Genomic DNA, 26364 nt, shown 5'->3' with positions numbered 1-26364 from the left:
AATGAATTAATTTAGACTTTAAACTCTTATTTTGCTAATTTACAAAGTCCTTATCTTATAAAATATTATCACTATTATCTTTACATCAACTTACATAACTTAACACCAATTGTCGATATCATTATCACCCGTCACCAACACCACTAAATCGTCGTCGCTGTATTACGCGGATACCATGCTCGTATATATATATATATATATATATATACATATGCATCTAGCATAGGTTTTTTAAGAGCTTTAATACATAGACTTATGCAGGCCGCTTAATTACATGATTATATGCTCATAGCCTCATACATTCTTATTTATATATATATATATATATATAATGTTAAATTTGTTCACACTTTTAATTACTATGAATAAATTAAAAAGTTTGTCACGCTTTTATATGTGTATGTGTGTAACAATATGAAGAACTAAAAGTGTGTAAATTAATCCACACTTAAAATTGTGATATTTTTAAAAGTTCACATTTTTTAGTGTGAATTTTTACATTTAATTTGTTACACAACATTAATTTAACTACACTAACTAAATATTTGATGTGGACATATATAGTGTGATAAATTAAATATCACACTAAAAAGTGTAAACTTTTATATCACAATTTTAAGTGTGAAAATATATAGTTCTACACACTTTTAGTTTTCTATATTTTTACACACAACACACATAAAAACATGACATATTTTAAATTTGTTCACGCTAATGAAAAGTATGGACAAATGTAATATTATTTGTAGTGATATGAATTGCTTGTTTACTTGTGTGTTTTACATGTTTGAAAGTTTATATGTTTCTCTTTTTTGACTTATATATATCCTTTATAGCTGTATATATTTTCTGGACACTTAGGCGTAGACATGTGTTTAATTTACTAAATTAGTTACTTCATCATGATTTGGAAATTTCCCAAAGTTTTCATTTCTTATAATGTTTTCATTTCTTATAATGTCTCTATCTTCAAGTTTAATCATGCCGAGTTGCTAACACTAAGATGATAAGACGAAACGATATTATATAAGTTGGGTTGTAATTAATCAAAAAGCATATATGCATCTCCAGTGATTGATAAGAGGACATGCTCTAACTAGAAGTGATACATGATCTTTTGAATTCTAGCAGATATTTATTGATCATTTATTTATAAAGTAAAAATAATATATCAATCAACGTGTATAATTTATAGAGGGTCCTCCACTTTACTCGACCAATCATAACCCATATAAATAAAAAAATTTAGAAAAAAAAAACATGTGCAAAATATTTTCCATGGTTGTAACCCCAAATTCAGTCCTACCACATCAATTATTGTGGTTGGTTAGCGTATGTGTATATAGTCGCTTGTCTTCATCATTTATGAATTCATATATGTAACATCAATAAATAAATAAGTAAATGGTACCACTTTAAAGTTTTGGAATCGACATTTTGTATTTCTTTTTAGCCACATGCATGTCCCCGAAAGCACCAAATGAAATGTCCATTCTATGTTGCTATGATGCATTATTATAGCATATTGATAAAGGACATGCATGTGAACCCTCAAATGTACAAGTTTTAGTAAATTTAACAATTGACGATCGAGTGATCGACATGAATAATATACTTTAAAAAACAAACTTAAGAACATACACGATGCATGTACAACGGACCTGTAGCAGCTAATTAACCAACCGTATATAAAGTGCTTAGGGTCATCAACCTATGATCGTGTTGACACTAATACTACAACAAATTTATCCTTTATACGTATTTTGTTATATGCACTCATAAAAAATACATAAAACTTTGTTAAGTTGTTTGCATTTAGAAATATGTACAAATGATATACATTTAAAAAATACGGAAAAAGTTACAAATTTCACACTTAAAAGTGTAGAAAACAAGTTTACGCACTAATAAATATATACAATATTATATTTGTATGCACTTTTAAATGCAACGATCATTTCTTTGCAGGTGATTTATACGCACCGTAAAGATAATTTCTTCACACTTTAAATTGTGTAGAAATAATCGGCGAATAAAAAATCTCCACACATGTAAGTACATACAAGTATATAAAATTGTAGACACTTATTAGTATAAACATGTTTCTTCACACTTTTAAATTAATATGAAACTTTTTAATTTGTCTATGTTTATTGGTGTAGATAGTTTGTACACATTTATAAGTGGGAACGATTTTAACAAAATTATATGCCCTTTTCAAAATTACGCCGTTAAAGTTATAAAAAAAATGACTAATTTGTTGTAGTGGATAACTTGAACGCACATAATTAGTAGAGGCGTAGTTAGAAAACCTGCTATATATAGTCTCTTTTTTATTATTATTAATTTCAATTATAAGTGATATATTTATACACTATAACAGGTCTTGGGTTTGACTCTTAGGAGTGACAAGTCTGTGGATTTTTTTCTCATGAATCATATGTAACGGCTTATGGTCTACATCTCATAGTTTAAAATACGTGCAAGACTTTACCATTATACGGTGAGGTGTTCCCTGATGTTGAATACCGACGAACTGTTAAAAAAAACCGACTTAACTCAACCAATCATAACTAATGAAACCATATTAAGAAGATAGAAAGGTAAAAAAAAAAAAAAAAAACCCGTGAAATGTACCACATCTATGATTCGTGGTTTGCAAGGGTATATGTAGTCACTTGTCTTCATTTATGATAATGTGACGTCAATGAATGGCACATCTTTAAAATCACTAAATCAAATATTTGTAATGTGTTTGGTAGCTTACAATGCATTATTTCGGCACAATGACAAAGTACTCTTAAATATATACAAACCGTCCAATATGTGGGCTCTTGTATATGACAATTGAAATTAATTCAAGTTTATGAACATAATACAAATATGATTGTGTTTATATATAGGGAAAAGTAAATGTGTGACAACACTACTCAACTTGGGTGTGATCTCTCCTCACATCAACATTTTTTAATTAATTTTACACAAAAATTAAAAAGGTATCAAAATATGTTAAAAAATTTTGATGTGTGAGGGATTATACCCAAGTTAGGTGGTGTTGTATCACACCTCAATTATATATAGGGGATACATATATATATATATGGGGGACGTAAATATGAGGCAGTTAGGCACTTAAGTTGGGTGAAAAACCCCTCACATACCTTTTTTTAAATCATTAAAATCATGGGGCACCAAACATTTATTCAAAATATTAAAATATTGGTATGTGAATGGTTTTTCACTCAAGTTAGGTGCATAACAACCCCATAATCACTTTTTTCCATATCCATATATATATATATATATATGCTGTTAAGTAGCTAAGCTTAGGTGTGGAACACTCACATATTGTTTTTTTAATCCATAAAAATCAGGGGGGCCATTTGATTTAATTAAAATTCAACAAATATTACAAAATTAGTATGTGAGAGGTTTCACACCTAAGCTTAGGTGTCGAACAACCTTATATTCACTTTTCCCTATATATATATATATATATATATATATATATATATATATGTATATGTATATGGGTTTTGATCATTTGAAAACTAAAATTTTCGTGAAAACTAGAAAACTACCAAAACACACTGTGATCTGAATTTAACAAAATGTGTTTTTAATATGTTTTTCGAATATCACAGTGTGTTTGAACAACTTTCCGATTTACAACGCTATCAAAAACATACCGTGATTTAAAACTTAACACAACATATTTTAGGTTACACAATAAAAACACATTGTGTTTTATAAAAACACATTGTGTTAAATTCAGATCACAGTGTGTTTTGGTCAGTATTCTAGTTTTCACAAAAAATTTAGTTTTCAAATGAATATTTCACACACACACACACACATATATATATATAGTGAAAAGTTATTTTGAGAACCTTTTTTTTTGCGAGAACCTTTGAGAACTTTTCAAATCTAGCCCAACTGATGATTATTCTTTACATGAAAATTGTTTTTTTATTGTTTTCTGAATAACTTATGTGTAATTTTGAAGTTTATAATTGTGTGGAGGCATGAATTATCATCCGTTATACAATTATGTGGAGATTTGGATTCTTGATCACATGTGCACGAATATTACCTATGATCACATGTATGCACGATATATATATATATATATATATATATATATATATATATATATATATATATATATATAAAGCAGGATTGTTCTCGTGCAAGGTACATAAATTGAATGTTTCAAGTTATTTAACAAAAATACAAGTTAAAAGGTTTTGGGGCGATAGACATGAATCGAATCATGTTTCAAGTAATTTAGCAAAGATACATGGTCAAAAGGTTGGAGAATGATACAGCTTCATCGATTGTCAATTTTGTATAGTGGTACTCGTAGTAATTTATAAGAGATGGAGTTACGTTGGTTTTCTAATTATATATTATTTATATGTATTGTCATGTTCTGTCACACCCCACCTTAGGTGGAATCATAGGATATGACAAAATGATTTAGTGTAGCACATGGAATTTATAATAGAGTCTTGCTAAATGAAATCCAAATAAAAGTAATTCTCACAAGCGGGATAAGTCTAGGCAACACGCCACGAATAGCAAAAGAAAAATGTAGCAAATAGAGTTCAATGTTTAAATGCAATCTAGGAGTCCATGAATGATCTTCTTATTGGTCTTCCTAAAGCCCATATGCTCAGTCTCCTTAAGCATTATTATTACCTGAAAATGAATACTCGAAAATGTCAACATAATGTTGGTGAGTTCGTAGGTTTAAAGTAATACAAATGAATTTGTTGTGCATGATATATGAGGTTTGGACAATAGTGTAAAACATGTAACAGCTTATATGCAAACCAAATACTGATCAATGTCATCATAGTTATCTAACAACACAACCCTAACACTCCTGCCAACAACTCAATCACACATTGCATATCAACAACTACCAGATGGATTATAAAGTTGGTTAATAGTTATCTAATAGTGTTCAATAGATCTCGACAAACATCTATTGTCGTAAATAGTCTTCAATAGATATTGACAGACATCTATTGCATCATAGGAATCAACACAAGCAAGATAGCATACACATTTCATAATTACACGTATTTGTTCAAGAAAACAAATTAGTTTTGGCACAGCTAGTAAAGAAATGAAAAGTGTTTTGAGCATCATTTTCCCCCAAAGAAATAAAATAAAAAGGGGCCACGAAACTCACCTCAACAAGCAAGTGGTTGTGCAAAGTCCAAAATGATCACTAGAATTTACACAACACATATATAAGAACAAGTTACAATTATGGACATGGTCAATAACCGTCCATTGTAACCCGTATTTGATGATATTATACATATATGGTTACTTTCAAAATATTCGCAACTGATTTGTCATATATTATTAAGTTACAAGTCACATAACTTAATATAGAGTATTTGTTTTAATGATTTATGATTGGATTCTACAAGCTCATATTCGCTGAAATTTTTGGTAACTTTATCTATTTTTTAATTAGGATGAAACGAACAATTCAAGTTTTAAAATCTTAACTACTGTAACCTTAGAGTGTTATAAACTTACATGAATTTTTACTTAATTTATTTCGCACGATAACTATTTTTAAAAATTTCATAATTACATACTAGTCAGAAAATTCACTGTTTGCACGCAGAAAAGTTTTATAAAATTTAAGGGCCTTCGAAGCTTCAAAAAAATCCAAATTTTTTACTGTACACTCTTAACATCTTAAAACTGTTTCTGAAAAAAAATAATCTTCCAGTTCATAAAATCGACCAAGATATGACTATTTGAAGTCGACCTAAATCTGTTCGGAAAACTCAGCTTTGCACAGTTTTGTTATAAAATTTGTTTGACAACCTTAAACTTCATATTTTGACACGAAACCACTTCCATCAGAAGTAGACTTCTTGAACTTAATTTTAGATGCCAAAAACATGACTTAACCATCTTTCGTGACCAAGATACAACCTTTCAAAGTTAACAAACCGAATCTGTCCAGATTCTAAAATAACTCAACTTACTGTTTTAAAGACTATTACAACTAAATATTCATATATAAACTTTCAAATCTTACCAACACCTATTTACATCTGTTATTATGATTTCCATGCCTTCATAATTGGATTTCTTTAACTACATTAATTGTTATGCTACATTAAATACTTAAACTTTTAACATTAATATGATTTATACTTCAAGCTTTTGACTTAACCCTAAAAAAACATCTTTCATTCATTATTATAAATTTTGCCATAATATTTATATTCATCAACATAGGTTACTTATAAATAAAGATTATATATATATATATATGATTGATGATTTCTTTTTTAGATACCTTGAAAAAAAAAAGAATATAATCGTTAAAATTTTATTATTAATTGTAAGTTAAATAAAAAGTTCATAAGAATTATAATCAATCTTACCAATAATTTGCTTGACAATGATGATTAGAATAGCTTTGATCTTGTGAAGGTTTCCCTCTTTTTTTTCTTTGGGTCGACGGCAAGAAGGATAAAGGAAACAAAAATAGTTTTATTTTTTTGTTTAGGTATTTACTTAATATTTATCATAGAAACAAGTGTTTTGGAGTTTAAACGTAATTAGGATACAATAATATATAATTTAACATGAGTCTAATAAGATTATAATTTCTCTTTTCTTTCTTTTTTTTTTCTTCTCTCTTGGTCGTCCCCCCCTCTAAAGGAGGTTATGCTCTCCATATTTTGATGTAAAATCTTATTATTATTATTATTATTATTATTATCATTATCATCATTATTATTATTATTATTATTATCCTACTACTTATATTGATTATAAATTACTTTGATAATTATTGATTTTTATTCACCACTAAGTAACGTATAATAATTTATCAATGTCTAGAAATAAATATGACCAACAACTACAAGTCTAGAAATTACGGGGATAGTTATAGTCACATACGTTTAGGAAGATCGAATATCTAAATCCTAAATTATTGAAATCCAAGTAATAGAAATCCCATATTGGAAATGATCACCACATTTCTATGCTTGTTATACTATATAGGCATATTGACTAGTCAACAAATTTGGAATGTAAGTTAGAGACTATAATAAATTACCAGTTTTGGTGACGGATGTCACATGTTCACTTTTTAATTTATAGTGATATGTTACTCCTTTCGTCTCATTTTCATTGTCTTACTTTGATATTTTGATTCTTTTTTGTCAGCTTCGATCATAAATATTCTTGTCACTGTTATGTAAAATTTGATATAGAATATATGAATACGTGGAGTTTTAAACGTACTTTACATTGATATAATTTTAATCAACTACTATTATCATATTAAAAAAGTCATTTAAACTGGAACTGAAAGGATAAACTATAATATTAATTAATTTAAACAAGACAATAATATATGACTATATGAGTGTAAATAGTTTAGTATCCGTACCCGTCGGCCTAAAAATCACCTAGCTATATTAAGAATGGAGAAAAATAACAAACGCACAACATAAAATACATAATAAATACGAACGAACCCATTATTAATCGATCACATTATTTCATTTCTCTAAATTAGAACTGTTTATGTCATTATTTTAATAACAAACTATACAAAAAATCTCATTTTAATATATAATTTGTACGCATCTAAAACTTAATAAACTTAATTAGTAAGCTAAATTGATAGGAAAACTGGAAAAGTGATAATGCTGAATTCTCTAAGTTTTATTTAAAAGAAAAGGATTAAAACACACATTCTTGAGTTGAAGAGAAGAGAAAAAAAAAAGAAAAGTTTTACAATTATGCCCCTCTTAATATTTTTTTTTTTATAACTTTAGTAGGAAGGTATATTGGTAATTTCGAATGAGTTATAAACTTTTCCTTTCAAATCATGCCATTTTTGGCAAGAAAGTTTTTGAAATAAAAATATCTTCACTTTTTTTCCCTTCCCTTTTCATTCCTTAAAAAAAACCCTCAAGAATACAAAAATAAAAGTTTTCTTTCCTTCTCCTTTCTTATCCCTCAAAATAAAAATATATATGCCACAATGAATAAGTTTATAACTCAATATACAATTTGGTATTGCATGTTGGTGGTTGATATAATAAAATTAATGGTACAAATGTCACTTCCAAATTATAAATAATGATGTAATAATGCTTTTAATCAAATAAATATATAATATTTTAACGTATAATCATTTAATTTAATATGTAATATGACATATTCAATCAATTGTAAAGATTGTCATATTTTGCATCCGACCATATTACACTGGTCTAAAATGTAGTAACAGAATTCGAAAAAATAATGATCGTAACTTGAAAATGTTTTTTTTTTCCTCTTTGAACAGTCAGTCGAAATTCGATATCAGGGGACACCTCACCGTATAAAGGTGAAGTCTTGCACGTACTCTAGACTATGAAATGTAAACCATAAGCCGTTACATGTGATTCAAAGGAAAAACCCCTAGGATATGTCACTCTAGAGAGTTGAACTCATAACCTGAGATAAAACCATAAATGACTACAGCCAGTTGATCTAGCCTTTATTGTCACTTGAAAATATTTTATATTTACCTTTTATTTCTTTATTTCATCTATCTTTTCCAACCAAAACTTTTCAAAGAGAAATAGGAAACCAATGAGTCACTCCCTCTTTTCGGTTCCTGGTTTTAAAAATTACCTATATGTCATGTTGGTAGGGAATTGGTTTAGTGTTGTTTAAGTGTTTGGTTTAGTGTTGTTAAAAGTTAAAAACAAATGTCAGAAAGCTCTTGAATGTAAAAGGCCAACTTATACCATTCTCACCAACCAATCTATCAAAATTTATTACGTTTTAATCCAATTTTTTATTTTTTTATATATTTTTTTTATAAATATTATGAGTTATCTGTATTAAACTCATATATCAGACCCATTAATCTCGGTTTATCAGTAATGGACCACTCAAGTATTATCGTGTCATCAGATTTGAGAGTACAACCTAATCACATTCCATTAAAACTTAATCTCAACATCAAGATGTCATTAACCTATTAAAATTAAATCATTTTGTAGTTTTCACATACTTTCCTAGATACTCTCCACAGTTCACTCTTTTAGTTGTTCTGGATTTTACAAATATGGCCCCTTGCTTTTTATGATGCTTTTATTTTAACTATCTTCTGGTCGGAGGTCATTATGTAAGCAGTCTCTCTACCTTTAGGTAGGGGTAAGACTGTCTACAACTCACATCCCCCATACTAGGGGTGAGCAAAAACCGAACCGTAAAACCAAAAACCGAAAAAACCCGATGAAACCGAACCCAAAAAACCGAAAACCGAACCAAATCCATTGGTTTGGTTTTTATTTTTCAAAAACCGAACGGATCGGTTCGGGTTTCGGTTTCATATGCAAAAACCGACTTTAAAAACCGAACCGAACTGAAAACCAAATATATTTTAGTTTAATACATATTCTTATGATATTGGTTAGGAATAAATTAAATATAATATAGTTTATTTTAAAAATCTAAAATATAAGTCACTTTTTCCCTACATGATCGATTAGTACTAATATACGAGGGTTAAACTTGAAACTTTGTCTTAATGTTGGTGACAAACTGAAAATTGTGAATACAAAAAGTTATAAACTTAAGGGTTAAAACTGTATAAACTAAAAAAGAAATAGATCTGATCGTCATCTTTGTTCCCCCACCTGCAAATTCTTCCATTCATCATATAAGCTTTACTTTTTAATGTCTCTTTACTTAACTAAACGTATACATCGAGTTTTATTCATCAAGAAGCCAAACCAAAACCGAAACCGCCCCAAACCGAGATAAAAAACCGAAAAACCGAACCGCTTAAAAACCGAACCAATCAGTTCCACAAAATGAAAAACCGAATTAATCGGTTTGGGTTTCGGTTTTGGGTCAAAACCGACCCAAACCGACCCATGCTCAGCCCCGCCCATACTCCACCTAGGGATTGAATCTTCTTCTTCTTGTTATTTTAACTATCTTCATCTTCAATCATAAATGACCCTTAAATGACCCTTCATCGAAATCTTTTCTGATTTTAATTCATAGTATTATTAAGCCTGGCAAAATGGGCGGGTCAGACAGTTTGGGTAACGGGTCAAAACGGGTGGCGGTCAAAACAGGTCAATTCCGGTAAGCGGGTTAAACGGATGCGAGTCGCCCAATTAATTTTTTTTCTCTCTCCACATGTTTCTTTATTATTTGTAAAAACTATTTAAATTCATGTGTATTGTCATTTTGTATAACAAAAATAATAATATATGATAATAATAATAACAGTTAATAAAAAAGTACTAGTAATAGTTATTATGGTTTTAGGTAAAATAAAACAAGTATTCAAGTAAAACAAATAAAATAATAGGTTTTTGTTCACTAAAAATCACCGTGCATCATAAAAACCATCGTGCATCAATTGCTTCGTGAATCTTCGTGCATCAATTTAACTATAATCTAAGGGTCAAGATCTTGTCTGATTTGTTTTACTTTAATACTTGTTTTACTATACTCAGTCCCTTGTTTAATATTTTTTTTTATATTATATATTAGTATTAATTAATAAATTAGATTATAAAGATAATGACAAACTAAATGGACTATATAAGAAACCAAAGACCACGTGGTACCTGAACTTTTTATTTATTAAAGTCGAAAGCTTCCCCAATAATCTCTTATATTAATATAACAAGATTGTAATGATGTCATTTTATATTAAAGAAGACTTCTTAATATATAATCTTGATTTTTTATGACATCATCCAATAATAATTAAAAGTAGGAAAAAAAAAAAGAATAATGGAAATTTATTCTAAAATATCATGACTTTAAAATATTTTTAGTAAATAATCATAGAAAGTTTCTATTGAGATAGGAAACATATATATAGATCGAAATTGATTATTATAATATCAACTTACTCAAAATATACAATACAATAATGTTCAACGTAATAAAAAGTTAAACACGTTCGTTGTGGTATATTATTATAAAATCAAATTCTATTCAAATGCCCGCATAATATGCGGGTTGATTAGCTAGTAACTTATTAATAAGCAACTTTTTTCTCACTTCAATACAAATATTAATAACAATAATGATACTCGTAATAATTATAAATTTTCATTCCTTTTTCTTTATTTCTGATTATAATTATAATTAAAAAGGCACGATGATGGAAACAGTAGCGTAGATGCATCAACATTAACATACGGTGGTAGTTCTACACTCATATTGGAGTTGATGCAACTCACAGTCGTGTTACGGGTTTGTATTTTTACAAATATCACACCCATTTGGACCTGTTTTTAATTGGCCAATGATTTGAATGTCGACCCCTTCAATCATTTATGTGTTTTCTCCACTATCCAAATCAACCCGTTGAGAAAATTTTTTTAACCTAAACTTACCCAATTCTATATGATACGGGTTATGACTGCCAGGTATATTATCATTCAATTTTTATTTTTTATTTTTTTAAAGTGTGGATTATTTGCTTGTTTATGTCTATTTTTAACCTCGTTTATCCGTTTCAAATTTTGACAAAGCTATAAAACAATCGGACTAAAAGCATAAGTATCTATATAAACCAGGGGCCATACATACAATATTTCTCGCTAAAATATGTCGGTGTATAAAGCCTTACAGATCTTATATATACAACATCTCCTGCGCCAATTTATTTCCCACCTTAAATCTCTTCACCCTTCGCCGGAAAACACACCTCCGGCGAACCAATCTCAATTCCCGGCCACCATCAAATAAAAAAATAAAAATTCCAAAATGGGGTCTCTCTCATATTCATTATCATCAGAAGAAAACCAAGAACAAAAAATAGATCCAAACAAGCTAAAATCTTTATTCAAATGCCAACAAAAATACCTAAACAATTTCTTTGAGAAACTAGACCATAACCAAACACAGAAATTCGCCCAAACACTCCTTAACACAAAAGGAACAATCTTTATAACAGGAATTGGCAAATCCGGATTTGTATCAAAAAACATTTCTCAAACCCTTGTGTCTTTAGGCATCAAATCACAATTCTTGTCACCTGTTGATGCACTTCATGGAGATATAGGCATATTAACAGAAAATGATATATTAATAATGTTTAGCAAAAGTGGTAACACAGAAGAGCTAGTGAAATTGGTGCCTTGTGTTAAGGCGAAAGGCGCGTATTTGATATCGATAACATCGGTTGAAGGGAATGTGTTGATGGGAATGTGTGATATGAATGTGCATTTGCCTTTAGAAAGGGAATTGTGTCCTTTTGATTTGGCACCAACTACTTCTACTGCTATACAAATGGTGTTTGGATGTACTGTTGCTATTGCTATGATGGATGCTAAGAATTTGACTAAAGAAGGCTATGCTGCTAATCATCCTGCTGGTAGGATTGGCAAAAGTTTGATCTTTAAGGTAACATTTTTTTGATTCTTGAATTTGGGTTTTTGTTGAATTTGATGTTGGTTTGTGTAAAAGTTTTGATCTTGGACTTGGGTTTTTTTTTTCTTGAATCTTGATTAAGTGTTCTTTTAAGTATGTAAGAGGGTGTTTGGGATGCATTTTCGGTAGATTTACTGATTATTCCGTTTGCAAAATGTATACAGTCAAACATAGTTATGGAGATGCTTATTAAAAAGTTGGTTTAAACCCAAAATCTACTTTGAAAATACACCCACATAAGAAAATCTGTTATGTGTATCTAGCATCGTTTGACTTGAAAACTGCTGACGTGTTACTGTCTTTGATGGTGTGATGCCTTTCAGTTGGGGTTTCGGTTTGGGGTGTAGAACTATATGCTCATATGGTGGAAAGTTTTGATCTTGGACATGAGTTATTCTTGATTATATGAATCTATGATGGATTTAGTTTTAGGTGAACGTTTTAGTACTTTTCCAATATAATACACTTTGTAGGACCTATAGTTATTTTCTGTTAGTCGGCTTGTTCGTAATTTCCCTCATTTAGGTAAAATATACTGTATATGGGAAAGATTTTAAAGAAGTTTAGCTTGGGGAGTTGGAAGTTAGTTGATTTGGCTTGATGTGGAAGTAAAGTTATATTCTTCAAAAAAATTTAAGATGTGTCTTTAGTGAAGGTTCCATATTCATTATCTCGTGCCATGCCATATTCTTAGTCGTCTTTTCTTATTTTATAATCGACCAGGTAACATAGACTCCCATAAAACTGCCAATGCATCTTTACTCTAAACTAGTGGGTTCATTTACCCCCCGATGGGCGGCATTGGTTTGTTCGAGTGAATTGTGGTAACGTGTGTTTCATGAAGAATTGCCCCCGCACACGGGCCTATTTTAGCTAATTGACTGTTGTGAAGGTATATAGCTTTTTGGGTCGTCTTTTCTACTTGAGTAACATGGCATAGTTTAGTGGTTGATCATTATAGTTTCTTTATCATCCCATTGTGACTCTTGTGTGCATTTGAATAGTGGGGGCCTAAGCTTTCAGTATCATTATGCAATGTCTGCACAAAAAGTCAGATTATAAGTTTTGCTAACTAATCACACATTAAAAATGTATCCGCTTCTGAGCGTTTATCTTGCAATAATATTCTATTTTTAAGTTTGTTTTTAACCATATTCATTAAATATATTAGTAATTTACAAAAATTCAAAAAGTGACGTTTTTCAGGTCTGCCAACCACACCCAACGTTAACTTGCTCATAAAAGTTACCCATTTTGACCCAGTTATAGCACAACCCATTTGGACCCATTTTGCCACCTCTAAACACACGGTGCAACAAAGCTTAATAAACAGCCATAGATAATAGCCTGTTGTTTCCCAACCTAGGTGTATTTGCTTAATAGACTTCAATGTAAGAATGTTGTTTCTAAGCTACCAGTATCTTTGTGTATTTTTGTAAAGTAGTCTTCATGTTCAGAAGTGTCAAGTAAGCATGTGAATTTGAAAACATGTTTTAGCAAATGAATATGCTAAATATATTTTCTAGTATTCAAATTTTTTGTTACTTACGAATATGCCAATAAAGATGTAGCTGGTCATATACATCTGTAACCTGGAGTCCATTTTCCTAAAGCTCCAATGTGTATTGGATGCCCTATAGCCCTTGTCTTCAACGATGCTTAAGCTTCAGATGCCATTGTACTGGACTTGTTTGTTAAATTGCAAATTTGCAAATGTTAGACAATCTGAAAATGAAAAATAAATGCATGATCAAGAAATATGTTATATTGTGAAGATATAAACAATGTCTTTCATATGGGGACTGAAAGAACCAATTCAATCATTTTAAAAACATAAATATATGTACATATGTATATGATTGGGGAATGTGCTAACCTGTTGGGTTTTCGGGTCAATTTTTGGCCACATTTTCTTTATTCTACACTTGCCAACAGCATCACTAATACAACAACCCAAGGAACAGATAAGATAATCAAAAAAATGAGCAAAAAAAATCTGTTCAATCTCTCCCACTATCTTTACTTGGTTTTCTAACAAAATAATATAAAGATGGAGTGCAAACCTGGTATCTTCAAAATAACAATAAAGGCAGATGATAAACCGGTGCCTACACTTATTCCAAGTAATTGTATAACAACTGAAGCCTAAAGTAGCCAAACAATACCAATCTTTGCACAAAATGGTAGCACAATGAGCGAGCACTGAAAAATCATAAAGCTTTTAGTAAAAATTCATCAAGTGTTTAGACCCATCATTCATGTTGTTGTCACCATCTCAAATTTGGAAGCTTATTGAAAAACTGGAATCTTAGATTATGCAATAAAGAAACAATACTACAACAAAGAAACATTACAACAATAATTTAAAAACAACATAAAAGATATGGAATAGATATCAAAAATCATGAAAAGGGAATTTTTTCTACGTAATACTCCATAATAACTTTCGGAACATCGAAAAAGCAGGAAGCTGCAATTTCGACAAATCCAAACCATAAAGTTGACAGCCGTAATTTCAATAAATCTAAACCAATATTAAGTGCATACAATTAAAAGAACAGGCAACATGATTTAGTATGGAAATATGAAAGTGATAATCTTTAAAAGCAAAAAGACAGATGGCATTTGTTGGAATAATGAATATCTGATTTTTAAACCATAAAAATTAAAAAGACGTGTGGCAATGACAGCGATCAGAATTTTTTTAAAAAAGAGTTGCTGGTAGGTCTCAAACTCCAAATCAATGAGATAACAGCAAGAAGCCCAACCAGTACACCAAAACCATGTTATGTTTTATTTTTGTCAAACACTATATTTATCACTAATGATCATGGTTACTGTTCATAACCATGATCATTAATGATATTATACAATGCAAGAAAATGCCCAGATATAACCACTACTGGTCCAAACCAGTCCTAACTTCTTCCTTCGGTTTCAGTTTTGTCTGTCCAGGGCATAATTATTATCTCAGGTCTTTGATCATATAGCATCAAGTGTAAGTTTTTGCAGATGTAGCAAATATTTTGGGTAGAGGTGACAAAACGGGCAGGGTGGGTGGACCCAAGAAGATCTTTTTGCTTCCTGGTTATTGATATTTATGAGTAACTAGTGGATTAAATATGAGAAAGCAAACAATTAAAACAAACTATTTGTTTGACAAGAGGTTGTACGCATTTAAATACACCTTTAGGCCAAATACGGCCCATTTGACCTGTTACATTTATAAGCAAGTTTTATAAGCTTTACCCATTTGACCAGTTAGAGGTAAAGTTTAGCCAAACCAATTAATTTAAGTAAGACAAAGCACCCATCAGATCATCTGAATCTAGAGATATTAGTAGTTTGCATATCTCAAGTGCAGAGCGATGACTGCCATGTCTATCCATGTTTTTCATGTGAGCAAATGGTGTAGTGAAAAGCTTTTTATCTGTCTCACATTCATACTTCAATTGACCATTATTCCTGATAAAGGATTAAATATTTGCGATTTCATTGACAATTATGCCATGCACATTCTAAGGCATATAGAGAATTTGGAGTGGCGTTTGCTGACATTTGAAGCTCACCAGAAGCTTTGAATGAATCATCTACAGTTTCGAGTGAATCTGTATGATAAGGATGGTTTAATAGAGCATTTGCGATTTCATTGAGATCGTGTGCTGCTTGGGTAGCTTCTTCATATTGTCTTTGAGCTATGATGTAGTTAGATGAGGGTGCATACCTAGTTGAATTGATACCATAAAAAGGTCAGACTGACTGGCTGGGTACAAAAAATGCCCCAAAAGTTGCTATTTGATATTCCTGACAAGGTTTTTAGTTATTTATCCAAAATAGTACTAATTATGACCGTAACACTAATAATAATATAGCTGTCCAACAAGAAGAATTCTTAGCATATCGTCTGCTCAAGTCTAATGATAGCGCCAAAATCCTAAAAGTGGCGTAATCTTAAGTTTATGTAGGATCGAGGCAATGAATGTCATTCTGGTGGAAACAGATGCATATCTCTGTTATGATTTGTTGTTTTTGTTCATTGCCTAATATATTGTCGTACAAAATCCTGATTTAGCCTTTGGGAGTTGAGTTAGATCTGGTTTATGTGGCTGTTTGTATTTGTTTATCTGCTGCTCACTTTTACACGGAGAACTGTGTTTATGATCTCAAAATGCTTTGTACTATTTTTAATTTGGGTTTGTGTGAGAGTATGCTGAACGTTTAGGGTATTGATTAGAAGAAATGTATAACCAACAAGATTAGTTGTCTTAATAAATGACTTAATTACTTAAGTGTAAAGAGAAGTGATGATAAGTAATTAAGTACAGATTTAATTGTTATTTGTAGGTGAAGGATGTGATGAAGAAGCAAAATGAGCTTCCAGTATGTAAAGAAGGAGACTTGATAATGGATCAATTAGTGGAACTAAGTAGCAAAGGATGTGGTTGCCTTTTGGTGACTGATGATGATTACCATCTTATTGGGACGTTCACTGACGGTGATCTGAGGCGAACACTTAAAGCTAGCAAGGAGGGCATTTTCAAACTTAGTGTTGGTGAAATGTGCAACAGGTATCGTCATTGGATTACGTCTTTTTTGTTTGTTTGTGTTTGTTTATGTGGGTCAAAACATGTGTTCTTACAAAAGCATGTGTTTGCTGTAATTTTAGGAAGCCAAGGACCATAACTGCAGACAGAATGGCGGTTGAGGCAATGGCTAAGATGGAGGCTCCCCCATCCCCTGTTCAGTTTTTGCCGGTTATTAATGAACAAAATGTCGTTATAGGTATTGTCACACTCCATGGGCTCGTATCTGCTGGCCTCTGATCAAAGCTCTTACAAGTCTATCCTCTGTCAGTTGTTTGTCTGTAGCATTCAAGAAAATATTTCTCATGTTCATCATCATAAGGGTTGTATTTCTATTCTGTTCATTTTTTGCCCTTTATCGTATGTATTACCAAGTAGATTAATCATGTGTATGTCTTAGAATGTTGTTGCTTTCCAGTCACTGTACCCTGTATGGCTGTTTTTTTTTATCTTCAATATAGTGTTGTATAAAATTTAAATTTGAGCAATTTGGCAAAGGGAAGTTGCAAGTATCATTTCTTCTGCAACATAAACAGTATACACTTCTTCTGCATGCGTAACAGGGAGTCAGGGACGAAGCTAAAAGAAATGTGGACCATTGTGATTATTTAACCGCTTAATCTTTTCTTTATTAGGAATAAATAATGATGACACTATTAGGTACGAGGTTATGAATAAAATACAGTAATACGAGTAATGACACTATAAGGTTGAAATTCACCTTACGAACATATAAAATTTTAATCGTTTAGACAGGTTAACAAGAGGAAAGATGAACTATCTTTTAAAATTTTGTTATGCATATTTCTATGCGGCTCAATTGTCACAGTGAAACGGCAAAGATCAATGCCGTTTTACACTATTCACAATGGCAAAACAGTAGATACCGTAAAACTTTCTCCCAAATACAAAGCCGTACAAACGGAAATACCGAAGTCTCACACCGACACACCGACACACCAAACACCATGCAAACTTAATCTGGCACTTGCCACCGAACGTCTTCATTGGCAAGCCGCAACCATACCTCCCAGACCAAACTTCCTATTCCCCATCATCGGCCACCGCCGTCATTATTAACCAAGAAACCCAAAAAATGGAAGTAGAAAGGTAACTATTAAAAAAAAAATAAAAAATTCTTAGTTGTAAACGTGATACCGTCACTTAAACAAACACATTCATTTCATGGAAAAGAAAAATAATTTTTTATAACATCGGCATCAAAATTTTTTTTCTTTGTTAGTAGTGATAAATCTTCCTAAATATTAGTTTAATTATCCTCCTATACACGAGATCGAGTCAACGGAATAATCAAGGGATGCGATAAGGAAAGCAATAAGTGAATTATACATGTCAAATGACTATAGTGTTATGATGATAATTAGGTTAACGAGGATAAATCATATTACTTTTCTTATTAGTAGGCAATTTTAGCGAGTAGGTAGATTTAGAAATCAATAATGCATCATTTTTTTTAATATCATAAAACCAGTGAGTAACACACTAACACATGGAAAATCAACTATCAAACCCTATATGTAGATTTAGAAATCCAATTATAATGCAATTTAATTTGTTATTTCTAAGAACTTGTTTTTCATGATATGCCATCCGTTATGACATTGACAGATTCATAACATATCATGGGTTAAATAAAAACACAGTAACTTATACTAACATGAAATGAAATGACACCATAAGAATATTCGCTCACTTGATATTGACATATGCATAACATTGGTACCATGTGTTAAATATAGTAAAGCGGAAGAAAAAGTAGGAGAATAGGAAAAGAAGAAAAGATAAAGGAAAAAACTCAAAAAGAAATTATATGTTATTCTGGATTTGAAAAAAAATAGATTAAATAGTTAATTTATTCTGGAGTTGAAATATATAGAGGAAAAAAAAATTACACTTTTAGAATCATGTCTTTCCTGTATTAGTAATTTCAAAAGAGTATATACAAACAATGATCGATGCTCAGTACTACCGAATTACGCTGAACTCAATACTAAACTAATACTATGCATATAGCGAGCTGGAAAACGTGTATCAAACCAAAGACCATATAGGGAACTAGCATGTCAAAAAAGTGTCAGTCGTAACCAAACTTTCAGAAAATTGGGTATTTAACTATTTATTCATTTCCTACTCATCCGACATGGCATGAATCATCATTGATCATACTCAGGGGTCAAGAATAGTAATGATTTGAAAAAGGTGTGATTCATTGATGCTAACCGAATAATTATAAGGAAAATGATTAATCAACCTAACTCATGTACCTAAAAATCAACTTAAGAACTTAAAAATTTGACATGTGGCTTCCACTAATTCTTTTTTTAATCTTGTCCTCTGATTTTTTCACTTGTCATCATTCTATTATTAGGTTGATTTTTAGGCATACCAATAAAGTTGATTTATCATTATTATAAATTGCCGCAAGCAAAGATCATAAAACTAACGTTAAGAAACTATATGTGTTAATCAAATATACTGGGGTGGATTAGGAATAGACTGCTTAATAATCGAATATAATGTTAAATACATGCCCAGACAAACTTAGTAGGGTAATTAATGGCAGACTCCGATTTGCAGTAAATGTGAAAAAGTGTGAGCATTAGAAAGTGAGAAGGCATGCAGTGCGTGCAGGGCACCAATTGGATGACATGCAAAACCATAACTATCGGCCGGGTTTGTCATTCAATATCCCACATTCAACTTTTACGGAATTTTCTTTTTGTAATATAAAAACTTGTATACTCCGTTATGGACTCTTGTGATTTCAAATTTTATTACCAAATATTTCTTATTTTCTCCGGGCATGTAATGTTTTGAATTTTCTCCGGGTATTAGTGGTGCAATACTGCAATGTAAGATTAGCTCATTTGATAGATGTTTTTATCTTTTTTGGTTTATTCCTTGACAATTGAGTAGTTCGAACATTATTTGATATTATTAAATTAGTAGTTTAAAATATTTGTCGTTAATAAAAATGTGGGTATTAGTTTATTTGTCATTATGCAATTATGCAATCTTTGGCATGTAATATTGGGATTAAGTCAATGAAATTTGAGGATTCTAGGTTATTTTGATGATTATGATTTATCAGTTGTTAATTAGTATTTAGTATTTTCATATACTTAGATAATACGTATCAAAACAAGATTCAAACTCAAAGTCAATATTTATGATTTTCTTCATCTATCTATAGTAGAAAAAAAAGATCATAAAGTAGGTTTGCAATGTAGTTTTATGGTTTAATTGTTTATGAAAGTGGTGAGCGTAAGGGTTCTTAATGTTTCTTTTTTACATAATGCCTTTTGCAGTTGTAAAAAGATTAATAAATTAAAAAAAAAAAACACTTATGGTAATAAAATTTGAAACCACAAGAGTCACGTATATAAGCTTTCATATTGCTTCAAAAAATAAAGGAAGAACTCCGAATAATTGCATCTTTTAAAAAAAGATAAACAAAAAACAGAGGGCTTTAGTTGAGGCACAATTCCCATGAACCACCACCCTTAACAGACTACCCTTTTTAACCTTGTGCAATCCGTCACACTTGAACTCTACTGAAGAGGAAAAAAAAAGAAGAAAATATGGGAATGAAGGGACACCCACAAAGCAACTGCTGCGGCGGCGGTGAGTGGATTAAAAAGAAGAAAATGGTGATTGCGTTGGTGATTTTGGTTGGGATAATGGGAGTGATGGTGGTGCAAAAGGTGAATGATAGGAGGATGTTTAACCTTGTTATCAAAGAGAAAGATCGACAGATTCTATCGCTTCATCTTCTATTGCAGGTATTTTCATAATCATTTGCCTTTGAATTAAATAATTAGTTGAATCACACTTTCCTTGACTATATAAAAAGATTCATATCTGTAAACAGTCATACTTTTAAGTAAAAATACAAAACTGTAAAAGATACTATGGACACAGTAAAACTCAAATCCATGCAGTGTAACCAAAGCTTAGAAGAAAATGGTTTGGAAAAAGTTTACCAGGATATTCAAGAAGTTGCAGTAAATAGGTTCTTCATTCCTTACCATTTCTTTAGAGCGTTTGGATATGATATTATAAATAATAATAAATAAAATAATAAAATCATTCTTATGTACACCACTTTTGAATTTTGATAGCAAACAATAATTATCACATAATTTGGTTGCCTATTCTGGAGCTCAAACCTAGATCACTCTTTTTTCACAGGCAACTTGGCTGAAATTTAAGTTAGAAAAAACATTGAACTTTGTATGAATACTAATACTATGTTTTCTATCTTTGATTGTGCAGAAGGAAAGGCAAATTGCAAAAGAAAACAAGAGGAAGAATCAAGATTTGAATGCAAAACTGTTCTCCCTCCGAACACAAAAGGTTGAACTCAATAACAAGATCATGGAGATGCGATCAACCATTGGTTCCATGAAAGATGAACAACAAGCACTGGAGTTGGCAATAGATGAGAAGCATAATGAAATCAAATACAAAGAATCTGAACTCAACGATTTGAGAAGCAGCCTCCGGTCTCCTAAAATCTGGTCAGTGAGTTCTGACGACCCATCAAATCATGAAGTCAACTCAACTGATAAGATTATCACCACTAGAGTCAAACCATGGTTAGGTGTGGCGGGCAATGTGCAAAAACCAAATCAAGAAACCGTTCTGGAGGGTGTTAGAGGAATCCTAAACCCTGAAGCAAATGTTCAAAAGTCTAAAGATTTGGACCAACTTGCAAGTTCAAAGAAACATGAAGCTTGGGATCACATTCTCGACCATAACGACGATGCAAAGGTTGAAATGCTCAACACCACTGGTACACCCGGTTCTAAAGAAATTGGAGATGGTTTGAGCATCAAAGGAAGAAAGTTCTTTACTGGAGCAAGTGAAAGTCAGAGAGTAAAGGGTGAACAGCATGCCATAGGCTCAATCAACCAAACTGCCGGCCAATCTGATAATAAACAACTTAAAACAAATCGGGAAGGACCAGCAGAAGTTACACAATCAGGGAAGAGAAACGTTGATCAAGAAACAGAAAGGGAGGCTGAGAGGACAGATGAAGATGATGAAGCAGATCTTTCTATGAAGTATTCAATGATACCTAACAAGGGTTCAGAAGAAGATCAAGAGTACAAGGACGAAGCAAACTAGTGATTTCATCATATTTTAGTTTGTGTTTCAACTAAAAGAAATTCCTAAATTGTGCTATTTGATTTAGACTCTGATGAGAGTCAACCTTCAATGTAATCCATTGTTTTCAGAACTAATTACCAATTTAGCCAACTGGAATTCAAGACTTGATAGAATAACTAGAACAGATGCTAAAAACTAAAAGGATGCTTGTTATTCAAATATGTGATAGATATGTTATGCAATGTAAGATGGAACACCAATCTGCCAAAATATGCAGTTAAAATCTGGAAAGTAGGAAAAAACACACTATGAATCCAAACTGTTTCCTAGCAAGGTATGTTGGATTCCGGGAAATCTTACATTGATGAAAATACTTATTAGCTCAAAAGCTTCCGTAGCACAGATCGACGTCTTAATTCGATGCTTCAGCCAATTTCTGCCACCCAAACAATGAAAGTTGATTAGGTTAATTTACTTAATAATTAAAAGTACTCTTAAAATCAAATAATGGGGTTAAAATTTGCAAAAGCCATAATTGCCACAAACGGACAAATAAAAGGAAACACATAATATCTTTTGCCGCTTCTTAAAGTTGTAATGATACTTTGTAGACAAAGACATGTACTAAAACATACAGCCTCACTGATGTAAATTTATAAAAAACAGCTGTGTTTCATGAATGACATTTCTTTCATGTTCGGTACATTTCAGTAGAAAGTTAGGTAAAGGCTAATAAAAAGAAAACCAAAGAAAAAACAAGATGACAAGTCATTAAACCTATCACATTAAACTTTTGATTAAAAAACAAACTGAATTAAAGCCAAATATATAAAAGATAGACAAAGAAAATGATGTCTTCCAGCAACTGAATATACCTCTTCTTTCTTGCCTCCTGAGAACGCCTTGTATCCACCAAAGATTGCTAACCCCCAACCAGTTAGAGAGATAATTACAAACTGCAAAAACAGAAGTTTATATAATCACTACGATACGTAAATAACATTTAAACCGGCTCATTTTTCAGATATACATATAAAAAAAGGACTTGGAAACGATGAGATTATTTCCAAATAATTTAAGAACCAACGGACTGTCATAACCCTCGCCCCATATGGAGCAAGGAACAGCATAGTATATATAGATGGTTCCCATTTGCTAAATTTTATGCAAATAAAAGACCCATGAAATATCCAAGTTTGAACAGTCACTGTCACAGTGTCACCCAATAGCTGTGTATACCAAAATTTTCTCATCGAGGTTCATAGACTACTAGAAGGTTCGGCTCAGTAAACAACTCTCACTTAGCACACTACAGAAAATACCCTCTCGAGTCACATTTAACTTACATTACGCTCTTTGTTGCATGCCAAAATATTCTTTAGTTTCAGGTAATGTAACCAGACTAATTAAAAGTCAATGCAGGCGTAGTGAGATATATAAACATTAGTTACACGATAACAAGGCAAACACCTTAGTATCCATGTGCTTAGTTTTAAAAGGCGATAGGCGCATTAAAGCGATAGGATCCATTCTATGTTATCAATAGCGGTGCTATAGCGGTTAGCGGTCCTCAAGCAAAATAGCGGTCCCGCTATTAGCGGAGCTATTTTACCGATATCAATGCTATAGCAGTCCAAAGATTGGTAAAATAGCGGTGCTATAGCTTTTTTTTTTGGACCAAACTTGAAAGAAGCACTAATTTTTGCAAGTAGTAACACTAATGTTTTAAATATTGACACTTTTAAGCTTGACTTTTGCTATTTCTATTAAGTATTAGGAATTATATATATAGATATTGCATAATATTTTAATTACCGCTATACCACCGCTATCTCACCGCTATAACCAATATAGCATATAGCGGACCTTTACCGCTACACCGCTATTTTAGTAATTAACTACTTGATTTCAGAAGCGCAAAGCGCAAAAGCGGCGAGCTTTTCGTACGCGAGGCGCACACTTATCAAAAAAATTATAAATTATTTATGTAGTACTAAAATACCAAAACACCATCTGTAAAATACTCGTTTAATCCCGGCTATGATCAAATTTGGTGTTTGAAAAGAAACTCTCAAAAGATTGTTGGACTTATTGAGGAAAACGAAAGAAGAGATCAATCTTGTTGAGAAAGAAGAGGTAAATAAAATATTACTTATTTATAAAAAAAAAAAAAAACCCTCTTGTGTACAAAAAGCTCACGTTTTATAGCGCCTGGGCTCACAAAAAAGCCAAAAAGCGAGCGCTTTTTGTACACCCTGCGCCTTAGGTACCAAAAAGCTCCAAGGCTTGTGCCTAGGTGCGCTTAGCGCTTAAGCACGCTTTTTAAAATCAAGATGTATGTAAAAGTAAAAATAAAAACACTTATGTGCGAATCAAATTTGTGATACATTTCAAATTCTAAATATCGTAAAATACCATGGATCTTTACTCATTTAATTTTTTGTATCAACACTCACTAACGTTGCTTCAACTTTTTAGTAATATATGTGTCAGCCAATACTAGAAATATGATTACATTCATCCAGAATATTGGACATTCAAATAAAAACTTTCACAGGAAAAAAAAAGTCAAGAAAACAGAATTCAGATATATCCTAAAAGACCCTAACAAAACAGTAGTTTGCTAGCTTTACATAGCTCAATGGGTATGTTTAGAAAAACTAAATTGTAGCTAGTGCTTTTGGTAGTACATGTGTTTGGCGAAGTAGCTGAAGCTTACAAATGCAATAAGATGTAAAACGAAACATAGCATTTAGATAACTTACTTTTCCAAAAAGTCGAGCAACAAGCCAAAAGAAACTTCGAATAGGAGATTATAAAACCAAAAGTTGCTAAAATTTTATGTACAAAACATAGCTCGACGTGTTGAAACTCGAGGTGCTAATTCTAAGAAGCTCGAGGTGCGTTTAGCTACCCTTAAAGCTAAAAAAACTCTGAAATTTCCTATTTTTAAAATACACCCTTACTAATAAGTATATATAAACTAGATAGATAGATAGATAGATAATTTGAAACCCTAAAAACCTTCAAATCAAATAGTACTAAAAATTAACAAAACAAAAACAAATCAAATACAAAAATAATAAATAAAAAGAGAAGAGAAGAGAAGAGAAGGTCTCACATGCTCTTCCTTCCACCTAGATGGACTCATTGGATCCTTCCAGAAATCAACTTTTGCAGGTCCATGATGATCTACAACATTTTTTTATATTATAGCATATAAAAATCTCATTTCACAATCAAACACACACAGATATATTTATAATTAATGATGGAAATAAAATAAAAATGAAAATAGTACCGGCGGCGCCAGCGAGGCCACGGCGCTGGATAAGGGAAGGGGCCGATCTAGAAGAAGCAGAAGATAGACGGAGAAGGCCTGCAGCTTGACGAGCCGCTAAACTTGTAGCCATGTAGCTTTAGGGAAGGGATCGATCTATGGATTTTGGGTGCAAATAGAAAAGATGTTTTTGTTGCAAATACAAATAACAAATACTCCACTAATAAAGATGTAGTAGTAGTCTAGTAGGTGCCTCCAACGACGTCGTTTGTTAATTGCAATTACCACCCCTTTACTTTCTTTCTTTCTTCTCTTTCAATAAAAATGTTCTGTTTTATCTGGACTTCTTTTTCTAGCTTTACTTATAAGATGCTCCGTATTTTCTAACAATGTTCAAACCTATGACTTCTCATGAAAATGTTACTCGTGGTTAACTTTCATATTACTATAGCGTCCATCTAACATCGTTGACACTTGGTTTCCTTTTGTAGTTTTTGTTATTTTGTTCACATAATTTGATGGTTTTTAATGAATAGATTATTGAAACTGGTTACTTGTCAAAAGTAATGGTGTACTAAATCATAATTAACTTGTCACATTTTTAATATTGAGGGGATAAAAAATAAGGGTTGAGATCCTTTCAAGTTAGGAATAACCCGAGGTGTAAAGTTTTATGATCTCCAAGCATTGATTTAAAATCAATTGTTAAGATTCAAAAATGATAATTAAATTTTAACCATTTTTGAACCATTCATTTTAATTTAACGAGAGCAAGTACCCGCGCGTTGCATCAGTGAGATGGTAAGGGTCATTAGGTCATAGAGTGTGATAGGTCATAGGAGCTTATATGTGATAGAGTGTCATAGCTAAATGTCTTAGCTGTACGGACTCCGCCCTCGGATTTAA

The 26364-nt window shown here is 31.5% G+C and overlaps 3 protein-coding genes across 3 annotated transcripts; 2 read left to right on the top strand and 1 right to left on the bottom strand.

The window, feature by feature from the left end:
- Positions 1-11680: 11680 nt before the first annotated feature.
- Positions 11681-17557, top strand: LOC122579313 (probable arabinose 5-phosphate isomerase). Its single transcript, XM_043751465.1, has 3 exons — positions 11681-12435; positions 16807-17030; positions 17129-17557. The coding sequence occupies exons 1-3, from the start codon at positions 11797-11799 to the stop codon at positions 17283-17285; spliced, it is 1020 nt and encodes a 339-aa protein (XP_043607400.1). The 5' UTR covers positions 11681-11796; the 3' UTR covers positions 17286-17557.
- A 3090-nt stretch (positions 17558-20647) lies between these two features.
- LOC122610893 lies at positions 20648-22196 on the top strand. The gene is made up of 3 exons (XM_043783849.1): positions 20648-20848; positions 21008-21070; positions 21342-22196. The coding sequence occupies exons 1-3, from the start codon at positions 20648-20650 to the stop codon at positions 22194-22196; spliced, it is 1119 nt and encodes a 372-aa protein (XP_043639784.1).
- A 168-nt stretch (positions 22197-22364) lies between these two features.
- Positions 22365-25673, bottom strand: LOC122579312. The gene is made up of 4 exons (XM_043751464.1): positions 25480-25673; positions 25300-25370; positions 23054-23134; positions 22365-22614 (listed from the first exon to the last, which is right to left on the bottom strand). The coding sequence occupies exons 1-4, from the start codon at positions 25589-25591 to the stop codon at positions 22591-22593; spliced, it is 288 nt and encodes a 95-aa protein (XP_043607399.1). The 5' UTR covers positions 25592-25673; the 3' UTR covers positions 22365-22590.
- Between the last annotated feature and the right edge of the window lie 691 nt (positions 25674-26364).

This window comes from Erigeron canadensis, chromosome 8 (assembly GCF_010389155.1).
Source record: "Erigeron canadensis isolate Cc75 chromosome 8, C_canadensis_v1, whole genome shotgun sequence".
Lineage (NCBI taxonomy): Eukaryota > Viridiplantae > Streptophyta > Magnoliopsida > Asterales > Asteraceae > Erigeron > Erigeron canadensis.
This window is presented reverse-complemented; position numbering and strand designations above follow the sequence as displayed.

Bases quoted from the DNA above. Each gene is read 5' to 3' on its own strand.
- LOC122610893 (XM_043783849.1), top strand. From the start codon at position 20,648: ATGGGAATGAAGGGACACCCACAAAGCAACTGCTGCGGCGGCGGTGAG. The intron at 20,849-21,007 runs GTATTTTCATAA...AAATCCATGCAG, and splicing joins CGCTTCATCTTCTATTGCAG to TGTAACCAAAGCTTAGAAGA. The intron at 21,071-21,341 runs GTAAATAGGTTC...TTGATTGTGCAG, and splicing joins AGGATATTCAAGAAGTTGCA to AAGGAAAGGCAAATTGCAAA.
- LOC122579313 (XM_043751465.1), top strand. From the start codon at position 11,797: ATGGGGTCTCTCTCATATTCATTATCATCAGAAGAAAACCAAGAACAA. The intron at 12,436-16,806 runs GTAACATTTTTT...TGTTATTTGTAG, and splicing joins GCAAAAGTTTGATCTTTAAG to GTGAAGGATGTGATGAAGAA. The intron at 17,031-17,128 runs GTATCGTCATTG...CTGTAATTTTAG, and splicing joins GTTGGTGAAATGTGCAACAG to GAAGCCAAGGACCATAACTG.
- LOC122579312 (XM_043751464.1), bottom strand. From the start codon at position 25,591: ATGGCTACAAGTTTAGCGGCTCGTCAAGCTGCAGGCCTTCTCCGTCTA. The intron at 23,135-25,299 runs GTGAGACCTTCT...CTGTTTTTGCAG, and splicing joins CTAGGTGGAAGGAAGAGCAT to TTTGTAATTATCTCTCTAAC. The intron at 22,615-23,053 runs GTATATTCAGTT...TTTGGGTGGCAG, and splicing joins CAGGAGGCAAGAAAGAAGAG to AAATTGGCTGAAGCATCGAA.